Genomic DNA, 24,132 nt, shown 5'->3' with positions numbered 1-24,132 from the left:
CAGTGAAAGCTAGTCATCCACAGAGGTAAGTACTGGTGGGGTATAGGGGGTCCAAAAATGTAGATTTGTATTTTTAAAGACATACAGTATATTTGAAATGTATTTTTAAAAATATTTTTCATGTATTTTTCATCTATTTTGTAATAAAAACACATTTCAACATGCAGGATATATATATATATATATATATATATATATATATATATATATATATATATATATATATATATAATATTTTTCAAGTATATTTTTCTTCCATATGGGTTCCTGTGCCAGTGGTGCATGCTGGGTGAGGCTATAACTATTTGGAGTGAACTGCTGCAAGCTCTTTTCAACCTGGGCTCCAATCTAGGGTGGGAACACATGGAGCTGCTGTCTCAGGCCCTGCTTGCCTGGTAGAGGCCTATCTGAAATGTATACTAGGTTTGCCTTTCTGGGGAAGCCTGAAAAGAAAGGAATTTAAAGTTGCTCCTGAGGAGTGTGGAGCAGGGTTGGAGTCCCAGATAAAGCTGGTATATTCTCTTGGAGGACATCTCCTGAATATACTAATGATGATTGCTAATCTGAGTCCGGGGTATGGGGGTATAGAGGGGCTGCAATAGTACCTAGAACTGAAAAAGACTGAAGTCCATCAAGTTCAACATATTCTAATGCTAACCCTGACCCCACCAATGGCAGTCAGATTAATTAATTGAATACCTCCTTCCACCAACAGATCATAACAATTATAGTTGGATTTGCCATTTCTAGTTTAAATTAAAAAAAATACATCCAAAAATAAGTTGTAATTTTGGCCAAGTCCTTCAAAGTCTGATCTCTGCTTAAATGAAAACCCCTCTGTGTGCTGGTGATAAAATCATCACTTCACAAGAAAGGATAAAAATCTTACCAATCATTCTGACAAGTCATCTCTGTAAGGTATATAACATGTTCACGGGCCAGGACAGCTTCTAACACAAATTCCACCCAGCTGATGAAAAAGCAAGCCAATCTATACATTTTATATGAATATTATTTTCCACATGCACCACAGGTATACACACCACGTATGACCACAGAATCCCCTACTGACCAAAATGATATCTAATTGCTGATATGTCAATGGATTAATGTGTAAAATTTCAAACAGTAGTACTGCCAACACACCACAAGGTGGCAGCAACACACTTATATGTGAAGCAAAGATGAGCCCCCAAAATTGTATCTATAATATACTGCAAGCAACTGCATACTGACCTTCAAATAGCTAAAGTACATCTGTCTTTAAATCAATCAATCAATAATTTAATCAATTAAATGAAAAAATACTTGCACCCTGCTTTACACGCTTACCCCCATGTAACAGCAGTTGGGCCTGGTGATTGGCTGCTCAGGCACAATGACTTGGCACAACAAGAATCAGGGTGGTGGGTGATTAATAAATAATAATAACAATGTATAAATTATAATTATATAAATCATGTATATATATATATATATATATATATATATATATATATATGTGTGTGTAAAATACATATAATGTATTGCATTTGTATATTTATGAATATATATATATATATATATATATATATATTTAGAAATATACAAATGTTCTAATATATTTTATATGATATGTATTTCATTTTATAAATTTAGTTAATTATTTATGAATATATAAATATTATATTTATATGTTATAATTATATGAATAAATAATATATATAGAGAGATTTTTTTTTCTGTAGGTTTTGTTTAAACATATTTTATTCTCCTCTGATAAACATTTTATTCTACAGTTAAAATATCTCGTCTTTGCAGTCCTTTGCACTGATAAAAAATATCTACTTTTGGAAATACATATCACACCAAATGGATAGTGAGAGCCTGTAGGAAGTTACTGAAGGAAACATGAAGGGTAGGCTGAGAGCTATACATGGATTTCATAGATGTGGGTTGTTGAGTTCCGTAGTATGATCTCCTCCTATTACAGACCAGCAGCCTCACCTCCTTGTTCATCCAGCATCACCAGCGTCCGAATTCCAGCATCTTTACTCTGTCAGGAAACACAGCCATGAAGAAAAAAAAAATGTTATAATTAATTTTACTAATTAATCATTGGACTACTGTGGAGTTAACAGCTAGTGAACTCAGCTCTTGATGGAGCCATCGTACAAAAAAAAAGGCAGCCTAGAAAAGGATCTGACATTACAGAGTTGTATATGTGTTTATCCAGATCCATGTTACACTTGGCACTTCTTCTGTAACCCTCTAAGGCTCTCTAAGGGCTTTTCATTTGGGGGTGGTAAAAATAGGGAGTTGTGCTGCATTTTTACTGCCCTCAACCACTCCCCCTTAATGTGCAAACCCCACTTATCCCACTTCTGGCTCAGTTCGCCACGGTAAACTGACCCAGAAGTTCGCCCCCCCCTTCCTCTACAGCATTCTGGGACACGTCACAGGTCCCAGAAGACCGCAGGCCATTCATAAAGTACAGCGCGCTTCATGAATGTGCAGTAGGAAACTAGCTGAGAAGCTGCAAGGCTTCACAGCCGCTTTCCCTTAGTCAAGATGGCGATAGCTGAGTAAAGAATCGGCTCAGGGTGAGGACACCGCTGGATCCCTGGACAGGTAAGTGCCCTAATATTAAAAGTCAGCGGCTACAGTATTTGTAGCTGCTGACTGCATTTTTGTTTTTGGAAGGGGAGTGGGCGGGCAAGCGCCTCTTTAACCACTTCCAGACCGGACACTTTTACCCCCGTCCTGACCAGGGCAATTTTCAGCTTTCAGCGCTATCACACTTTGAATGACAATTGCGCAGTCATGCAACACTGTACCCCAAAAACATTTTTACCATTTTTTTGAGACAGATAAAGCATATTTTGGTGATATTTATTCACCGCTGGGATTTTTATTTTTTTTGCTATGTAAATGAAAAAGTCCAAAAATTTTGAACAAAAGTGTTTTTTTCATAAAATTTTGCAAATAAATAATATTTCATCATAAATCTTTGCCAAAATTTATTCCGTTATCTTTTTAGTAAAAAAAACAAAAAAACAAATTAGTTTATAACCAAAAATTATAATTTTTAAACATTTGTTTTACATGTTTATATTATTTTTTTTTTTTATTTTTTTTTTTTTACATACTGTCACCCTAGCAGTACAGTGTCACCATGGTGACACTGTACTACTTGTGGGGGGTGATGAAGATTTTTTTTCTTTTTTTTATACTGATTGCTTTTACACCCATATAGGATGTAAAAGCAATCATTTCTCTTTCTCTCTGTGTGCATTCCTGCACTCATTGAGAAGTACTGAGTGAGCTGTGATTGGTGACAGCTGGTCACATGGTACAAGGCTGTTGTGAATAGCCTTGTACCATGTGACCTCTGTGATCATTCACAGATTTCACACGTAGTAAGCAATGATGTCACAAGTGACATCTTGCTTACTACTTTGCATGTGATTACTGATTGGCCAATCAGTGATCACATGATCGGGACCTCGTACAGAGGTCCCGTCCGACGATTGGTGTTTCACTGTGTCCGGAGGACACAGCGGGCACCGAATCGCGGTGCTGCATGCTCCCAGGGAGCGTGCACAAGCAGGGTGCAGGGAGGCCGTTTATAAACGGCCACCTGACCCTGTGTGCCACCGTCGGGCCGTTTATATGCAGCGGCCGGTCGGGAAGTGGTTAAAGGTGATGCCCACAACTCATTCACGAGTGGAAAATTAAAGTTAAAGCACTAGGATCGTAAGTTCAAATCCCAACCCTGACACTACCTGCCTGGTAGGTTATTGGCTCCAGACTACACTGGCCCTAGTATGTGTATGTGTGAATGTGAGTTAGGGACCATAGCTTGTGCACCCCTTGAGGACAAGGACTGATGGGAATGTACAATGTAAATTTAAAGTGATGCATAAATTGTTAGCTATAGAAATACCTGAAATAAATAAATAAATAAAATGGGCAACAGAGTGGCTAAATGGTTCCGCCTGGCAGTACTAGGGTTGTTGGTTCACATCCCAACCACGGCACCACCTGCCTGGAGTTTGCATATTCTCCCTTTGTGGGTTTCCTCTGGGTACTCCGGTTTCCTCCCACACTACAAAGACATGCAGGTTGGTTAACTGGCTCCTGTCTAAATTGGCCCTAATATGTGTATGTATGAATGTAAATTAGGGACCTTATATTGTACGCCCCTTGAGGGTTAGGGGCCAATGTGAATGTACAATATATATGTAAAGCTATAAGAAAATTGATAGCAGTATATAAGTACCTGTAATTAAAAAAAAAAAAACAATCTTTCCTGCAGTAACATGGCATCACCCCATCATCAAGTCATATTAATCAGCCATTGAGGGTCTCACCTCTTCCATTAGCTGCACCATGCGTCGAGTAACCTCCAGAGACTAAAAGAGAAAATGTCCGGGTTATAAGAACTCTGGATCCTTCTATACAACACAAACATTTCTATCAGTGCTTATTCCAGAGCTAAAATGAATATGTATCACTCAGTGTGGCTCAAGGCTCTTGGCAGATTGTTTAACCTTCTTATTTTTAACTTAACATGCGAACATTGACCAGCCTGAGCTTGCTGACAAAATACATGTCGATCGTGTAAACCTCAATGAGAAGATCTAGGCCAGTGGGGGTCAACTTAGTGAATATGGGGGGCTGATGTGCTGACCTCAATATAGCAAATAGTTTAGTTTTGCATAAATTTGCATTAACCCCCAGGTTCATAGACACTTGCTGCGTTCAGGGCCACTCACCTGCACTCACATACCTGTTACATTAGGATAAGCGACTGTGTCCATGCAGCCACTGCTTCCCATTAGACCTCAATGGGTTTCCTGCACATAGCACCTGGAAGTTAGAGACACTGCAAAAAATGGCATGTTTGCACTATATGGACATCATCACCCTTATGAGGTCTAAATGAGTGACGTTGGTTTAGATAATGGATAGCTGACACCACACCAGTGCTTTATTTTCCTTTATTTTCATTTAAGGACTGGTAAGGTCTAACTGTAGGACTCACATTTCTCTGGAAGGTGTAATATAAATCTATGGCCACTAGGTGACACCAGGTTTCTAGATAAGACATTCTAATTATGTGCTGAACACATTTCCCATCCACTGTGATCCATCTCCAATTATTTCTCTTGACAAATGACAATAATGCTAATTAATAATTTACTACTTTGTTCAGGTTTTTACACCTTCTACTTGTTCAATAGTGCATTAATGAAGACTAATTTTATTAGCATACAGATGGTTATATATTCAGTTTTGTACAATAAGTCTTCCCTGCCTTGGAAAAAAGATACCGTTCTGCCAATTACATTTATCTGTAACCCCAGTCTACTTTACATTTCAAAGCTTCTTTATCTTTTAAAAATAGTTCTAGACCAATATATACAGTAGGGAAAATAAATATTTGATTCCCTGCAGATTTTGTAAGTTTGCCCACTTACAAAGAAATGATCATTTTTATCATAGGTGTATTTAAATGATAGAGACAGAATATCAACCAAAAATCCAAAATGATGATGCAAATGTTATAAATTGAGTTACAGTTCAGAGAGTAAAATAAGTATTTGATCCCCTACCAACCAACAATAATTCTGACTCCCACAGACTGGCTATGTGCTCATGTGGTACGCAGATTAGTCCTGTCAATTTAAGAAGGTGCTCCTAATGACAACTCGTTATGTGTATAAAAGACACCTGTCCACAGAATCTCATTCTTCCATTCAAACCTCACCACCATGGTCAAGACCAAAGAGCTGTCAAAGGCCGTCACGGACAAGATTGTAGACCTTCACAAGGCTGGAATGGGCTACAAGACCATCAGTAAGAAGCTTGGTGAGAAGGAGACAACTGTTGGAGCGATTATTCTCAAAAGGAATAAATGCTAAATAACCATCAATTGTCCTCAGCCTGGAGCGCAATGAAATATTTTGCCTCATGGGGTAAGGATGATCATGATAAAAGTGAGGGATCAGCCCAGAACTACACGGGAGGAGCTTGTGAATTATCTCAAGACAGTTGCGACCACAGTCACCAAACAAACCATTGGTAACACAATAAGTCGTCATGGATTGAAATCCTGCAGCACCCGCAAGGTCCTCCTGCTCAAGAAGGCACATGTACAGGTCCATCTGAAGTTTGCCAATGAACATCTAAATGATTCAGAGAAGGATTGGGAGAAAGTGCTGTGGTCAGATGAGACCAAAATTGTGCTTTTTTGGCATTAACCCGTCTTTCTGTGTTTATAGAAAGCAAAATGCTGACTATGACCCTAAGAACACCGTCCCTACAGTCAAGCATGGAGTTGGAAACAATATGCTTTGGGGCTGTTTCTCTGCTAAAGGTACAGGCCAACTTTGCCGCACTGAGTGGCAATGGGCAGGGCCATGTATTGTAAAATCTTGAATGAGAACTTTCTTCCCTCAACCAGAACACTGAAGATGGGTCATAGATGGGTCTTCCAGCAAGACAATGGCCCAAAACATACCCTCATGGCAACAAAGGAGTGGCTCAAGAAGAAGCATATTAAGGTAATGGAGTAGCCTAGCCAGTCTCCAGACTTTAATACTATAGGACATTTATGGAGGGAGCTGAAACTTCAAGTTGCCAATCGACAGCCAAGAACCCTTAAGGATTTAGAGAAGATCTGTAAAGAAGAGTGGACCAAAATCCCTCCTGAGATGTGTGCAAACCTGGTAACCAACAACAAGAAACGTCTTACCTCAGTGTTTGCCAACAAGGGTTTCTCCACCAAGTACTAAGTCATGTTTTGCTTGGGGATCAAATACTTATTTTACTCACTGAACTGCAACTCAATTTATAACATTTGTATCATGTGTTTTATCTGGATTCTTGGTTGATATTCTGTCTCTATCATTTAAAATACACCTATGATAAAAATTATAAACCCATTTCTTTGTAAGTGGGCAAACTTACAAAATCTGCAGGGGATCAGATAAGTAGCAAAGGGGGTTGTTAATCAGTTTCAGCTGCTTTGGTGTTAATGAGATTAACAACAAGTGCACTAGATGGGCAACAGTAAGGCGATCCCCAAAACAGGAATGGTTTTACAGGTGGAGGCCACTAACATTTTTTTCCTACTTATCTTTTCTGTTTTTCACTAGTTTTGCATTTGGCTAGGGTCAGTGTCACTACTGGTAGCATGAGGCGATACCTGGACCCTACAGAGGTTGCACAGATAGTCCAACATCTCCAGGATGGCACATCAATACTTGCCATTGCCAGAAGGTTTACTGTGTCTCTCAGCACAGTCTCAAGAGCATGGAGGAGATTCCAGGAGACAGGCAGTTACTCTAGGAGAGCTGGACAGGACCATAGAAGGTCCTTAACCCATTAGCAGGAATGGTATCTGCTCCTTTGTGCAAGGAGGAACAGGATGAGCACTCCTAGAGACCTACAAAATTACCTCCAGCAGGCCACTGGAGTAAATGTCTCTGACCAAACAATCAGAAACAGACTTCATGAGGGTGGCCTGAGGGCCCGACATCCTCTAGTGGGCTCTGTGCTTACTGCCCGACACCTTCGAGCTCGACTGGCATTTTCCATTGAACACCAGGATTGGCAGGTCTGCCACTGGCGCCCTGTGCTTTTCACAGATGAGAGCAGGTTCACCCTGAGCACATGTGACAGACGTGAAAGGGTCTGGAGAAGCCGCAGAGAAGGTTATGCTGCCTGTAAGATCGTTCAGCATGACTGTTTTGGTGGTGGGTCAGTGATGGTCTGGGGAACCATATCCATGGGGGAACTCATTGTGGTGGGGTCACCTGGTGACATCACTAGGTGACCCCGTCCCCTGTCATTCTGTCGGTGACATGTTCTGTGGAGAGACACTCACCCAATGACAGGTAGAAATGTGGCGGGGTCACCTGGTGATGTCACCGGGTGGCCTCGCCCCGTGTTTACCTGCCATTTGGAGTGTGTCCCTGGACAGAACGCATTGTGTTTGGTGGGCAAAGTTTTGTTGGATCTCCTTTGGGGGACATTTCGGGGGTTTTCTTGCGGGGGGGGTTACTTTCAAAAGATTTTTATTGAAGTTTTGACAGAACAAAACAAATAACTATCATCAGTATTAAAATAGATTAGCACATGAGATAAAAGGATAATGAACACATGTTAAACACAGAGGGATACACTAAATCCGATAGACTCCATCAATAACAGATAAGCTCCAGAAAATCCTAGGAAGGACAGTATTCATCATCTCCTATGTATCACTCAGTTATCTCCCAGAGAAGGAGAACTCAGTAACAGATACCTTAGGCATCTGCCTTAAATATACATTGAACTTTATAAACTGGTAACAGACTACCAGATTGGGGGGGGTGTTAATAAAGGACTTATCAAAAACTGTGTGTTTTTTTTTTACTTTTGACATTTTTTTGCATGCTTGGATAAGTGTCTGGTATGGTCTTTGGAGGGGAACCCAACCCACTTTTTTCCACAGTCATGTTTATTGTTTACATTCTGTTTTCAGAAGGGAATCCCATTGATAGCTGATGAGTCATGGTTGTTAAAGACATGACAGCCAGCCAGCCACTCCTTAACCAGCCATTAGTGAATCAATTTGGATCATGTGTTATTTCGGGTGCCTCAAACATCCGAATGAAACAAATTAATGTTGTTGTTTTGTTATAATTTATTTCTGATTCATTGAAATTCATTACTGTTGTTATTCAGACATTTGCATACATCTGAATAACAAATAATTTGTCCAAATTTAGATTGGTAACGAAACAAATTGCACATGTCTACTAACATGCAAAATCCCATTTTTTTTCTAATTGCCCCTGTTCAAACCTGTATGTTCAGTCGATCTATGCACAAAAAAATACATTTGTTTTAGCATATTTGGCCATTTTAGACTTTAGTAGAAGTTCCTGTAAACACTCAATACGTTACGCTTTGCATGAGTTTTTGCACCTGAAGAATTCCTATGCTTCTATAGAACTGCCCTCCTACCTAGCCCAGGACTGCTGTGAAGACCTGATGTAAGCTCCATGGAGCAGGGCCCTTCTTTCCTGCTTGTATTGAACTGTATTGTTGCTGTATTGTCTCCCATTATATTGTAAAGCGCTGAGCAAACTGTTGGCGCTATATAAATCCTGTATAATAATAATAATAAGTCTAACCTTTATTTCACTATATACAAAAATAAAAATAGAAAAAATTAGTTTTTTTGTATTTCTATTTTAAATATGGCAGGTATTAGACACATAGGATGTGACCATTACCAGTTTGGGGTATAGATCAATTATTTATTTATGAATCTATTTATTTATTTAGAATATAACTTGACAAAAAAGCAGAAAATTACCCTTTAGGCTAGGTTCACACTATTGTGGGTGGTTCCGGGTTCGGGAATCACAGCTGTTCCCGCACTTGCAACCACCTGCAGCCAAAACGCACTGCTCTTTATGGACGTGCAGGGCTACCATTAGTTCCTAATGGCACTCCCATGCATCTAAAACCGCAGCGCATTTGCGGATGCGGGAGCCCCGGGGGATATCTCATGGTGCTTTTGCATTTCCTGGACGCTGCGGGTTGAAATTGGTGCAGGAACCTTTTTCAAATGAATGGACTGCCCTGCAAACGCAGCTATCAGAGCCGTGACAGTGTGCACCTAGCCTTATAAAGCATAACATGTCTGTTAATCTGATTAAAGAACATTATAACAGTAAAGCAGTGCCTCTCCATAAGAATATACAGCTTCCCCAACTGAGAATTGCACAGACAGGAAACTGTATTAGAGCATTTAACCTCCCTAGCGGTATTCCAGAGTGTAGCTCGGGGTAAAATTTCAGTACCAAAAGCAGTAACCCCGAGCTACACTCGGGCTTACCATGCGGCGCTGCATAGGGATTCCCTGCAGAGCTTACCTTGTCCTTCGCTCCCGCGATGTGTCCCCTGCAGCGTCCCAGGCCATCTCCTCCGGCCGATGCCGGCATCCAGCTTCTGTGTTCCAGTCCCTGTGATGTCGGGACGTACAGGCGCCGGAACCGGCGGGAAATTTTAAAATTTTAAAAAATGTAATTTTTTCTAAATGAATTTTTCATAGTAAAACATTGCTGTTTCAAACCATTTCACATACATTTTGTCCCTACTGCTTTGTCCCGTCCCCTGTCTGCATTTTGGCTGTTCTTTCTGTCTGGAAACTTAGAAAAGTCCATGGCGTCAGTGTTTTTGGTTTGATTATATTATTGAATTAAATGTATTATTATTATATTATTATTCTTTATGATTATTTATTAAATTATAATGTATGATTTCGTGTTTCAAATTTTATCATACCCGGGATGTTTAATAGACTCTTGTTCGGACAGATTTCAGTGAGTTATTCCTAAAAATTACAGCCTACAATAAAAAACTACATATTTCCATGCAAAATAATGGTACCGCTTTCAGTACCAAAAATCTGAAATAATCATACCGCTAGGGAGGTTAAAAAGAGAACAATAAGGATGATGATATTTTCCAACGCGCCAATTTCTGTTTGCCTAATGTCAATCTAAATTTCTTTACCATAGGGCATATAACTTATTGGTATTTAACACAAATGGCAAACTAGTTGGATCATCTATAAACGTGTCAAAAATATTCAGGCATAGTACTGGGTGTCCCTAAAGTCTGGACACATGGGCAAAATGCATATTTTCAATAAATTTCAATACATTTGTCAACATTTTATTTCATTGAAATGTTAATCAATAACATCTTCAATGTGATTGCCACCATTTGTGATGCAAAGTTTTCCAAGATTCACATGAACCCAATGTAGTAACTCCACATTTCTGTCAATATGAGCACATTCATTCAGAGTGCGTTCCTTCAGGTGATTCAGATCTGTGATTTTCATTGAGTACATCTTTCTCCTTTAGCATACCGCAAAAAACAAAGTCAAGGGGGTTAAGGTCTGTTGAGCTTATATAGTGATACATTATACACATACAGTGATATTTCCTATGTGTCCAGACTTTAGGGACACCCTGTATAGTGCCTGTGCTTGGTAACCATATCACACAACTAGCTGTCGCTCACCTCATCAGTGACTTGATCCAGACGCTGTTTCAGTCGCAATTCACTATCGAATCTCCCCTTACTCTCCATCTTAGTCTAAACTGTACTGGAGATAAAACATAAAAAAATAAAAATAAAAATAATAGATATGAAAGGAAATAGGATGAGTTTAAAAAGTTACTTGTACACAAAAAAAGCAAAAAGGCAACACAGAATGGGCTTAAAGAACAATCTTTACAATTGTTTTGCACTGTTCTGCCCCCAAGGGACAAATTACATGTACAGGGGGTTATACAAAAACATGGAAACACTACATGATTTGCAAGTGTAAAAGTGATGACATGTTTTGCGTTGAAAGCAGAATTCTATTGATTCCACTGTGTGATGAGACACCTAGCTAACAGGTGGGAAACCTCACTTTCGTCATTCACTGCGTGCCCTGTTAGTAATGCGGAGTCATATCAGAGCTTACTAAGCTTTAAATTGTTGTTGCTGCTTAGCTGGTGCCTCTATGACTGAAGTTGCCAATTTATTTGGTACGGTATCAAAGGTTATGACGGCATATACATGTAGCGCCCTCTAGTGTGCTACTAGAATAGTGTAGGCAAATTTATTGCGTATGACTCATGGTAACTGTGTGGGTCGGTGATTAAGGTTGGGTTATTGCAGGTCAAGCTGGATGGCTTAACAGTTTGGGACTCAATGCCCTCCCCCTGGTTCTGGAGGACCATGGAACCTTTCAGAAGCCAGTGGGCGGAAGAGGTGGAGACTTAATCTGCATGTTTGTGGGAGTCTAACCAGTCCTAGGTTTGTAGGCCCTGGTAGAGTGGTGGACCAACCCATAAATATGGGAGAGTCAGGCTGGCATGGGGATCGAGTTTAATATGGAGTGTTGAGAAGACTGTCGTTGGCCTGGGAAGAGTCCCCTATGACTAGGGGGGCTGGCCTCCAGATTGGGCTCGGCATAGCTCAGGACGGTCCATTCAGCAGTGTGGCATGAACAGGATCAAGGCCTGGGAGCAGTAGGAGCAAACAGGACAGAGTGAGTACATCGGCACACCCTGGGATTTACAGGGGGAGAGACTGCCACATGTAGCAAGCTTTCAAAGGACAGTGCTGTGCTTAATCCTTTATCCTTGACATGGGAGATCTTCAGAGCAGCTAGGACGGGCTGGTAGTGTCTGCAGGCTGTGGAGAGGGGAGCAGTTCTACAGGGGAGAGGAGATATCTCTGCATGTAGCTTGCAACAGGCTAAGCTAACTTTCAAGGGGGCTGCGAGTCCCCAGTCTGTAAGGGGCAGTTGCTACTGATCCAAAAAGACTGACGGTTTTCAAGGAAAAGAATAGTCCACAATCTTTTTCTGTAAATAGGAAGGAAGTTGTCTGTGTGCATTGATTCAGTAAAATTGGGCATCCCATGATCCTTATTACCCTATCCAAGTTATATCTCCAAAAAATAACAAAAATCAAGCTCATGGACTGTTCACGGACTGTGGATGCAAGTGTGGAAAATGCAGGTTGCCTGACTATATGGAGCTTAGGGGTATCTGAAAACTTAGCGGCCTTCACGAGAGTAGTGCTACATACAGTTTATGGGAAAACGTTTTCTGATAAGCATAACCATGGTCAAGTGACCGAAAGAGACAAAAGGGCATTGTCCAGGATTGTGACCCGGAATAAGAAAACAACTGCTGCAAAAGTGACTGCAGAGCTCAATCTCAGTCTTACAAAGTCTGTGTCCACAAAAACTATGCAGAGGGAACTCCATAAACAAAACATTCACAGGCAAACGGAAATTGCCAAGCCACTAGTGAGCAATATTGATGCTCAGAAGAGAAGAGAGTGGTGCAAAACCTATAAATCATGGACTACCGATCAATGAAAGACTGTAATATGGTTCCATGAATCCAGCTTCACACTGTTCGGAACCACCGGACATGTTTACACATAGCGAACACCATCCCAAGCTTACAACCAGGACTGTCTTGTGCCAACGGTAAAGCATGGTGGTGGTACAATCTTGGTTTGGGCAGCCATATCTTGGTATTCTGCAGACCTATCATCACCTTGAAAGGTAGAGTCACTGCCAGCAAGTATGTACAAATTTTGGCTAACCATGTGCCAGCCAGCGCCATTTACCAAGACAATAATGCTCTGATTCACACAGCTGGTGTTGCCAAATAGTGGTTTGATGAGCATGCAGATGAAGTCTCGCACCTTCTCTGGGTGCCGCAGTTGCCAGACCTCAATATTATAGAGCCTCTATAAGCAATTTTGAAAAACAAGGTTTGGGTTCTTTTTCCACCACTGGCATCTCTGTGAGAACTGGAACAATTTTTGTATGAAGAGTGATATCAGATTCCATGATCCACCATCCAAGACTTATATTTGTCAATTCCCAGGATAATTCAGGCCATCTTGAATGCCAAAGGCAATCCAACACCATATTGGGTAACAATTTCATTCTTTTACCTAGTGTTTCCATAACGTTTGTCCAACCCTTGTAGTTATTTGTCCTATATAGCTAGATGCTTCCCAAAGCCAGCCATACCCCAATCAAAATTCAGCCGGTTCAGCAGGGACCAGCTAAAATCCAGTCAGTGCGTTGCTGTCCCATTCAACAGAAGTTGAACATTTGGACTTTTGTCAACAGAACATGTTGGAAAATTCTGGAAAAAGGCAGCAGCTGCAACCAATCAGCTGTGGATGCCTCTGTCAGAATATAATGTCCCAGCGGGAAGGAGGGGAAATTTTGTTTATGTGGATAGAAAAATCGATTAGCCTGCAGGATGAATGAAAAAAAACTAGACTTAAGCTGGCCATACATAGTTAAGTCTCATTCGCACGGACATAACTATGCATACACTCATGCAAAGGACCGCGCAGGTGTTCTGTGTATCTACATACAGACAATCCCATGCTTGTCTATTGGGATGCAGCAGGTGCATGAACACAGCCTCTGGTCCCAATTTGACAGCCACAAATCATGCTGTACAACATGGATGTACAAATCTCCAGCTGGGGCTATGGTATAGCCAGCCACCTTCTGTGGATGAACGCCCAACAGGCAAATTTAAGTCCAAATCTGTGTTCAGACTGAATGTTGAGCTCATCCCTAACCCCAACCCTATCCATGCTCCAGACACCTGTGTGTTTTATGTACAGTGCATTAAAAAAATCCTGCTTGTTGCATCTTGGATGTGCTTTTATAAAAATGCACATTATATAGAATTAAATCATATTGTTCCTATGCATGTAAAATGTGCCCAAAACACACCGAACATAAGTGAACCAGCCCTAAGAGAGAGAGAGGAGGAGGCAGGGGAGAGGTCCTTGCTAGAATGGGTGAAATTTCGCTTTAAGTCAGAAATCAGTATATCTCTTCCTGCAGTTTCTTCCTGTGCTGCACCCAAAGCTTTCATGTCTTGTGCACACTTCCTGCACTATTGCAAAGATCCCCATGTCAATTTCCCCAATGGCCAGGCAAGAAGCTAATGGACTGCGATCTGCATTCCATCAGCTTCATTGGAGAACAGGTGAGACATCAGAGGTATTTTAGACCCCAGATGTCTCATCAAAGAGAATCTGTCACCAAAAAATACATCAAATTGGAGACTTTATGTGTTTTTTTTTTAAAAGCTTTTTTTTTCATCACAAAACACAAGTGTAAAAAATTAAAGTTCCACCCAAGCACTTAAAATCCACTTCAAAAGTTTGCTCCCCCCCTAATATCATATGATATATAAAATTGGAACTACACTATTTCATTCTCTGGGGTGTCTGTTTTTAGAAAATTCAATATAATGTTTTGGGGGTTTTATATAATCTTCAGGCCTAAAATGAATTGTTAAACATGTAAACAGAAAAAAAAAAAGGCTCTGGCAGTGAAAGGGTTAAAGCAATAATTCACCTTTCCCCAAAAAAACTGCCTATACAGATAAGAGGTGTCTGCAGATTAAAACAAACTGCAGCTTTGACTAAAGTTGAATAATGCCCTTGCTATAGGTGAAGACCAAGGGTGGGCAATTAAAGTGGCTCCAAAGAAGAAGATTTTTTACCTTACTGCATTCTATGCAGTAAGGTAAAAAACCTTCTGCAAGCAGCTCCCCCCCCCCCCTCTTCTCTTTATCCTCATTGGCTTTGACACAGCAGTGAGAGCCATTGGCTCCCGCTGCTGTCAATCACAGCCAGCGAGAAGGGAGTGGGGGGCAGCGCCAAGCCACGCTCTGTGTGCCTCATGGGCTCAAAGGGCAAGCTTGGGATTATAACAAAGCAAATTATTTAAATTTTTTATTAAAATTCATTTTTTAATTCAAACATAATTGCAAAAAAAATGTAAAGTAAAAAAAATGAAATAAGATGATGATTCTTATGTGGGCTGCTTTATAGAATAGAATAAAACCAAAGGGAATATAAAATAAAAGAATAGCATAAAAATAGAAAAGAATAGAATGAAAGCATAGAATAGAGTAGAATTGAATAGAAAAGAATACAATAGAATAGAAAAAATAGAACAAATATAGCCAAATTCAAAAATTGTAATGTCTAATCAAGTTGAAAATAATGAATATACAAAATGAATCCGAATATACGAAATTAATTCTGAAAATTAATCATTCTAACATAATCAATATGATGAAACAAAATGGTTAACTTAAAGTGATTCTGAACCCACAACAGTAAAATCAGTCTGCCTATGCAGTAAAGCATGCTTGTTATATTCAATGTGGAACCTAAGGGGTTAATCCTCTGCATTGTGTAAAAAGTCTCTTTGATCCTTTCTTCTCTGTTCCTCCCCTTTTTCAAGCAACCACCTCCTATCTCCAGACTGAACTGTAGGCATGCACATGCTCAATTTAGTGTGTATTGCTAGAGAGGTTGTTTTTTTTTTTCTTGGGAGAGTGCATATGATCAGCACAGGGCCAATCAGCACTGTCCAGACAGAGGTGAGGGTATTTGCATCCTCCTAGAGCAGAAATAAACTCCTTTTACAAGCTTTAGCTAGTGCTCGGCTGGACACTGATAGAAGTCACAAGACTGCTCTAACTGCTGATGAGAAAGGGTATTTAGCAGTTTATATTTACTAGAATAGTTTCATTTCCATGTTCTGTGTGCTGTGGGAGAACAGATATAGTGAATGCAGGGTCCTGGGTTTAGTAACACTTTAATGAGAGCCTTTAAAAATTGTTTTCAAAACTGACAGATGAACTGGGTTTAGCAACACTTTAACAAACAAATCCAATACAAAACCAAACATATTTTTACCTTGTGCACATTTCTAGTGCTGTTCACATGCTGTGGCCATGGTTCTTTGCATTGCAGCCACAGCATTTTTAACTTGGGCCGCAGAGTTTGATCAGGTTTGACAATTGGTGTCACTTGTCACTGAGTTCAATGGGGCAGCACCGCAACTGGGTGCAATGCACATGATTGCAGGGTGGTACTGTGACATTATAGGGTAAATCAGGCAGTGAAGAGGCAATATAACACCTCCTCATTGCTTGTCAAATACCCTCTTAAAAGCACTGTGACTAGAAGGAGAGAATCGGAAGTGGGTACAGCAGGAATTTATGCAGATCCTGAAAAGTGCAAGTGTTAACACAAGAAGAACTTGGCCAGGTAGCAGAGGAGCAGGAGAGCATTGAAATGTCTCCTAGGTAATGCTCTCCCACCAGAACTGAGTCACCCCACTGTACTGATCAGCTCCTCAGGCTCTCTCCGTTCAGTTCTTGCAGCTCTGCACATGGACATCTGTCAGCATGCCTCTCTGAGCCTGTCAGCTTCCTCACTTAAAGGCATACTGACAATGGAGGCATCAAGGGCCAGATAGGGAATATCAAAGGGCTGGATGTGGCCCTGGGCCTCAATTTGCCCAAGTCTGGTGTAGACCATTTACATACCATTTATCTGCAGACAGAAACATAGATAAGGTGGGGGTCAGGGGGGTTCAAATCTCCCCCCAGAATATCCTGCCAAAAAAATCAAATGCAAAGTGTCCCTGACTCCCTGCCTGGTGCTGCACATGGGACCAGTGACAGCCAACACAGCAGTCAGTGGCGAAGTGTAATAGTAACAATGCAGCAGCTAGTAAGTGTGTGTAAGAGATGATCATTAGGCACCAGACGTGCCACACTCACCGCCAGGCTGTTGGACTCAGGCAGACAGTTCTATTAGTAACAAGGCAGTTGAGCACATTGAGCACAGAGGGAGGAGGCAACACCTGAAATGCTGCCCACTGCTCTTTACACTTCTAGTGTTGCTTCCCAATGTGGGCTTGGGGGTGGAGCTTTGTGTGGAAACTGGCAAAAAGTGACTGAGGCTGAGCTGAGTTTTCCAATGCTTGTGTTGAGCTGGCTGCCAGCCATAGATGGTTTGAATCTCAGCCAATTTAGCAGGGACTGCCCGAGATTTGAACAACCTATGGGCAAGCTGATTGTACCCAAGTCGATCCATCAATCGACTTCGGTACGACCTGCATATCAGATTTTCAGTATTCAATTATTGCCAGCGGCTATCCTCGCTAGCAATAATTGCAGTATTCTCCCACAGGGATAGTTCCCCCTGCTGGGAGAACACAATGGCTCTGCGGGAGGGATTCCCCAATCAACATTATCTGTGTTAACGGAGGATCGGGCAATTTGTTTTCCTGCAACCTATAGTTGCAGGAAAGAAAATTGCACCCTCTATGGCATTCCCTACTGACAGTAAAGCCTGGCACTGGCAACCATGTTGTGCTCACTAGGTTACCCCTCAGCGCTCTGATTCAGCGGTCAGCACCACCAGGGGCACATTTACCACAAGGCAAACAAGGCATTTGCCTAAGGCAGCATTTTTTAGGGGGGCAGCACTGCCCCCTGGAAGAAGGGACATATGCAGCATGTGGACCAGGTGGGATCTGAGAGTGGCTGCGGGCTGCTTGATGGTGTATGCAGAGCCCAATTGTCATTCCCGGGGCTGTCCAGAGCTGTGAAGGTGAGTATCTTTCTCTCTTTCGCTGGGAAGGGGGGTGTCTGATTTTTGTGTTGCCTAGGGCAGCACAAAACCTAAATACACCACTGAGCACCACAACATGTCTGCCAGAGCCGGGCTGGGCTGTCCGCTGCCCCCAGTGGCATGCTCTGGCCCTTTTGATTGTGGTAAAATGGAAAGTATAAACAGTTCTGTTCGGTTCACATCTATGCAGTTTTCAGAGACTGTGTTTGCTTGGGCACAGCAGCCCATTCATTTGAAAGGTCCCTGCACCTTTTCAGAAAAGAGGTCTGCAGGGAAACCACATAGTGCGGTTCCCAGTGTGTGGGGTGCCATTAGGATTAAGCCTCAGTTCACAATATGAATCGCATATTAATCACACAGGAAGCATATTACATTCCTCTTTAAATCACATGCAATTTTCTGTGTTGCGATATGGACCCATTTATTTTGAATGGGCTCAAATCACACTTCATTGTACTAAAGTTGTACATGCATCAATTTTGGAACCGCACTTCAACCAGATTGCATGGTCATTTTTTTACCATGTGATCCAGTGCAGGCAAATACACTACATTTGCAGTGTCATTAAGATTGCACTGACACCCACTGCAGATCGCAAGGGCAGTGCGATTTGAATACAGTGCAGGTAGCGTGCGCGGATTGTGAGTTTCTCACTGTATGTATGGACTCTGCACAGTACTACTTCAAATGTCCTGTATGCCAGGTGTAATTCTCAGTATCTGTTCTTATTTTGTATGTATGGACTCTGCACAGTACCACTTCTCCTGTCCTGTATGCCCGGTGTAATTCTCATGCTTTGGATTTTCTGTACTGGACCACATTCAAAAAAACTGGAAGAAGGGAAAACTGAAATCAGATTCAATTCTGATTCAAAGAGGACCTGAGAAAATAGAATTAAGGATTTATTGCTTAGTATGGGTGACACATAGGGGTTTATTTACTAAAGCTGGAGAGTCCAAAATCAGACTCCCTTCTGCCTAGAAACCAATCAGCTTCCAGGTTTCATTGCCAAAGCTTCATTGAACAAGCAGAGGTTAGAAGCTGATTGGTTTCTAGGCAGAAGGGAGTCTGATTTTGGACTCTCCAGCTTTAGTAAATAAACCCCATATAGTTTTCCTTTTTCCAGTCTTTATGGATTTGGCGCAGTTTATTTTACCTGCTGCTGAACCTTCCCCCCAAAGAACAAACTATCTACCTGTCTATAGATGTGGCTTATCTGCATAGGCAGTTTTTTGGTAAAGGTGAACTAACACTTTTTAGAGGATGAGCTCTCCTGTGATGGTGGATGTGAGCAGTAATGACTAGGACTCTCTTGACAACGTCCTAGAACAGAGGTCTCCAAACTTTCTAAACAAAGGGCCAGTTTACTATCCCTCAGACCTCAGGGGGGCCAGACTGTGGCCAGTGGGAGTAGATAAAGTCTCAGGCTTGGTGGTCAGTGCAAGCAAAACGGTTACATAGTGCCTCTGGTCAGTAGGAGGAGGATCAATACCTTGTCATTTGTGTCAGTGGGGGGAGTAGTGCCCGATCATTGGTGTCAGTGAGAGGAACAGTGCCCCATTGTTGGTGTCAGTGGGAGGAATAGTACCCCATCATTGGTGACAGTGGAAAGAAATAGTACCCCACTTTTGGTGTCTTTGGGTAAGTGGGAAGAATAGTGCCCCAAGGGCCACATACAAGCAAGCAAAGGGCTGCAGTTTGGAGACCACTGTCCTAGAAGTTTTCCAGTCAGGCTTCATTAGGTACATACAGTTGTGTTCAAAATAATAGCAGTCAGACATCACTAACCTGATCAATCACTGTTTTTGTAGAAATTATATTTCTACATGGCAAATAATTTACTAACAGGTGTAGTAGAGTAATAGAAATCCAACAGACCCAACAGTCATGACATGCATGCTGCTGATTCTATGTAATTGAATCACTAATTGAAAGAGGCATGTTCAAAATAATAGCAGTGTGAAGTTCTATTAGTGAGGTCATTCATTCTTTGAAAAACAGGTGGCAATTATTGCCCTTATTTAAGGAAGGAAGGCAGCAAGTGTTGTACATGCTGGTTACAGTGCATTTCTCTCTGAAATTCTGAGGAAAATGAGTCGTTCCAGACATTGTTCAGAAGAACAGCGTACCTTGATTAAAATGTTGATTGGAGGGGGGAAAACATATAAAGTGCAGAAAATGATTGCAAATGCTTTAAAATGGCAACCAAAATCTGAAAGACGTGGAAGAAAGCGAAAAACTACCATTCGAATGGATAGAAGAGTAGCCAAAATGGCAAGGACTCAGCCAACAATCAGCTCCAGGAAGATCAAAGAAGGTCTAAAGTTACCTGTGAGTACTGTTACAATTAGAAGACGCCTATGTGAAGCCAAGCTATCTGCAAGAAGCCCCCGCAAAGTCCCACTGTTGAAAAAAAGACGTGCTGAAGAGGTTACAATTTGCCAAAGAGCACATTGACTGGCCTAAAGAGAAATGGCGCAACATTTTGTGGACTGATGAAAGTAAGATTGTTCTTTTTGGGTCTAGTGGCCGGAGACAGTTTGTCAGACGACCCCCAAACACTGAATTCAAGCCACAGTACACTGTGAAGACAGTGAAGCATGGTGGTGCAAGCATCATGATATGGGGATGTTTCTCATACTACGGTGTTGGGCCAATTTATCGCATACCAGGGATCATGGATCAGTTTGAATACATCAGAATACTTGAAGAGGTCATGCTGCCTTATGCTGAAGAGGAAATGCCCTTGAAATGGGTGTTCCAACAAGACAACGACCCCAAACACACCAGTAAACGTGCAACATCTTGGTTCCAGACCAACAAAATTGACGTTATGGAGTGGTCAGCCCAATCCCCGGATCTTAATCCAATAGAAAACTTGTGGGGTGACATCAAAAATGCAGTTTCTGAGGCAAAACCAAGAAATAGAGAAGAACTGTGGAATGTAGTCCAATCATCCTGGGCTGGAATACCTGATCACAGGGGCCAGAAGTTGGTTGACTCCATGCAACACAGATGTACAGCAGTTCTCAGAAACAGTGCTTATACAGCTAAATATTCATTAAGTGATTCAAAGGAAAGCAAAATCTTCAAACATTTTTCAGTTTATATAGTGAATGTTTGAGTTTGTAAAGAAGAATACAAACACTGCTATTTTTTTGAATAGTCTAATATTCACTTTTCTTCAATTTTTTTTAGAGGAACAACACAAATTTGATTTATTTTTCTTCATGTTTTGATTTGGAATAGAATGTATAGTGTTCCCAATGCATTTGTGTGTATGGAAATAAAAGCTATTAGAAGGATTTTGAGCTTTATTCACTTTTTCAACACACTGCTAATATTTTGAACACAACTGTAAATGTTCTACACCTCTATTAAGGGCATTATTCAAATTTGGTCAAAGCTGCACAATTTGTCTTTATCTACAGCTGCCCTTTATCAGCCTAGACAGTTTTGTTTTGTAATGATGAACTAAACCTTTAAGTATGTCCACCTTGATACACAAGCTCAAACAAATTACACACAAAAAAAAAACAACACATTAACACACACCACGGCTATTTCACTAAAGAAGTTGAAAATCTTAACGAAGTTGAATTATGCAATCATATCCAAAGCAAATTCCTGCTCAGTTTGAATATTTATTCATATGTGAATAAATATAAATTTATAGTGTGAGCATTCAACACTTTGCAACACCTACAACCTCTTTAGTGAATGAGCCCTAATATCTCACTAATGACAGGTTTCATCACAACAAGACACACTGGCAGCCACAACAAACACCCCACCTGTCGCTCCCGCTGGAATCTTCTTCTCGAGACGGCGAGAAGCGTTTCCTTGGAAATCTAAGTTCCACGCCTTCTGCGTTACAGTTGGCTCTTGCTGTGTAACTCCCAGGCAGTAGATGTTGGAGGAGCAGAACTAAGAGACCTAAGCCCTCTCAGCAGCCCAAATGTGTTTAAAATGTAAGTTAAAATTTTTAACCTACTTAGCAAACCAAATCTAAAGCGTCACCACAACTCTACATGTTCCTGAAGTACTGTTGGAAGACATGTAATGAAGCCCCTTCCGAGAGCGTTCCGACCCAGCCAGCTGGTGCAGTAAGCCTTAGCAACGTCTTAGCAACATTGTCATGGAAACAGCATCCTCCTCATAGGGCGGGAAAGTGTAATGACAGCAGAGCATGAGGGGCTATTTATCTTCTCCCAGAGAAAGGAGGGGGGAGTTCTATTTAGAGGGACACCATCATTATCATCATAAGCAGAGCAGCGTGAAGAAAACATGACCTGTGAATGTCATCTTCCACAAAATTACATATTGTATTATTTTTAATTCTTCATCTTAGCAGCGTGTTTCCATGGAGCTGGCTCGTGAGAACAAGACTAGTAATTAATGGTCACCATAGAGCCCTTTAGTGCAGCCAGTAGTTCTGAATGCTGGTGGTCATTTAGGGTCTTAAAGAGCTACCATACCCAAAACAATACAAGTTACTTGTATTATATATTATGCTTAAAAGGGTAAAGAACATTCATGACTTTCAGGTTTAGAACTTCATACACACAGCCGGCATAGAGAGTAAATATAAATATACATAAAACTGTGCCGCGCAGTACTCTACCAATATGTAGATGTAGCACTACCCCCTTAAGAGTTGCTGAGCTGGGTCCCCCTAAAGCTCTGCACAGCCAAGCAACATGCATTTTCTTCCACACTTTTGCACACAGGAGTCATCAAACAGTCCTTGAACTTGGTTTTGTGATTTTATTAAGGGGTTTAGAACTTCGATGGGGTTGAGGAGGGTATGGGATCCCCAAGGAAACTGCAAACTTGAGGACAAACTCCTTAGTAACTATGCACATACTGTATGTGGACAAAATTCTCTCCTTTAAGAGCATTCCAGCTCTCTGATGTACCTCCTCAGACCCCAGATGAATCCTCCTCTTCACCCAGCTGCACTGAGGGTATCTCTGGGCAAGGGGGCCCAGAAACTGCCAATTTTGCACAGCAGCCCAGAAGAGAAGCTAGTTGGGTTTTTTACCTGACTGCCCTCTCCCTTATCCAGCCCAGGGGGTGTAAGAATACTCACATTGTCCTCTCCTGATAGCTTAATGGGTTGGTGGCTGTCTTCAGGCCTTTCACTGGGCTGGCACCTTCCCTGCTTCAGGATGTCCTCCCTTAGAGATGGTGGTGCAGTGGAGATCCTCCTCTGCAGCATCTGCCTGTAGGTAGGCCTCTTCCCTAGGCGCCCTCCCAGGCTCCACACTCCAGCCTCTCACTCCATCTTTCACCCAACACTGCCTGACTCTGTTCCCAAGCTCTGTGATTCTTAAGAGTTACCTTGGTCACCATGCCCAGCCTCTTGCCAGGGGATTGGTCAAGTCCCCCTAAGCATACAGGTCTGTGGCTCCTGCCCTCCCCCCTGCTTCCGCCTGGCCACTCTACCATACAGGTCTGATTGAGGAATGCTGCAGAGATTGTTGTTCTTTGTAAAGTTCTCCTCTCTCCACAGAGAAACTCTGGAGCGCTTTCATAGTGCTTGGTTACCTAAGGCCCTTCTCCCTCGATCACTCATTTTGGTTGGGTGGCCCACTCTAGGAAGATTCCTGGTGGTTCCAAACTTCTTTAATTTACGGATGATGGAGGCCACTGTGCTCACTGGGACCTTCAATGCTGCAGAAATATTTCTGTACCCTTCCCCAGGACCTTGCCTTGATACAGGTTTATACCTTTCCTAATCATATCCAATCAACTGTATTTCCCACAGGTAGACTCCAATCAAGTTATGGAAACATCTCAAGGATAATCAGTGGGAACAGGATGGACCAGAACTTAATTTTGAGTGTGATGGTAAAGGCTGTAAATACTTATGTGCATGTGTTTTTTTTTCATTTTGTATTTGTAATAAATTGCAAAGATTTCAAAACAAATTTCTTTCACATTGTCATTGTGGGGTATTGTTTGTAGAATGTTGAGGGAAAAAAATAATTTAATCCATTTTGGAATAAGGCTGTAATATAACAAAATGTGGCAAAAGTTAAGTACTGTGAATACTTTCTGGATGCACTGTACATCCCAGGAGTCT

General features: G+C 41.5%; 1 protein-coding gene across 1 annotated transcript in view; it reads right to left on the bottom strand.

Annotated features, from left to right (window-relative positions):
- Positions 1-22,031, bottom strand: part of LOC149460245 (synaptosomal-associated protein 25-like) — a 34,859-nt gene extending 12,828 nt beyond the window's left edge. Inside the window, exons 1-4 of the mRNA XM_089679812.1 lie at positions 21,839-22,031; positions 11,074-11,158; positions 4,353-4,394; positions 1,987-2,035 (exon numbers count right to left, since the gene is read on the bottom strand). Coding sequence (XP_089535938.1) covers positions 1,987-2,035; positions 4,353-4,394; positions 11,074-11,142 — 160 coding nt within the window. The 5' untranslated portion in view covers positions 11,143-11,158; positions 21,839-22,031. The remainder of the gene's footprint in view (positions 1-1,986; positions 2,036-4,352; positions 4,395-11,073; positions 11,159-21,838) is intronic.
- Between the last annotated feature and the right edge of the window lie 2,101 nt (positions 22,032-24,132).

Source organism: Staurois parvus, unplaced genomic scaffold (assembly GCF_062004578.1).
Source record: "Staurois parvus isolate SC_StPar_1 unplaced genomic scaffold, SC_StPar_1.0 ptg000232l, whole genome shotgun sequence".
In the NCBI taxonomy this organism is placed as follows: domain Eukaryota; kingdom Metazoa; phylum Chordata; class Amphibia; order Anura; family Ranidae; genus Staurois; species Staurois parvus.
This window is presented reverse-complemented; position numbering and strand designations above follow the sequence as displayed.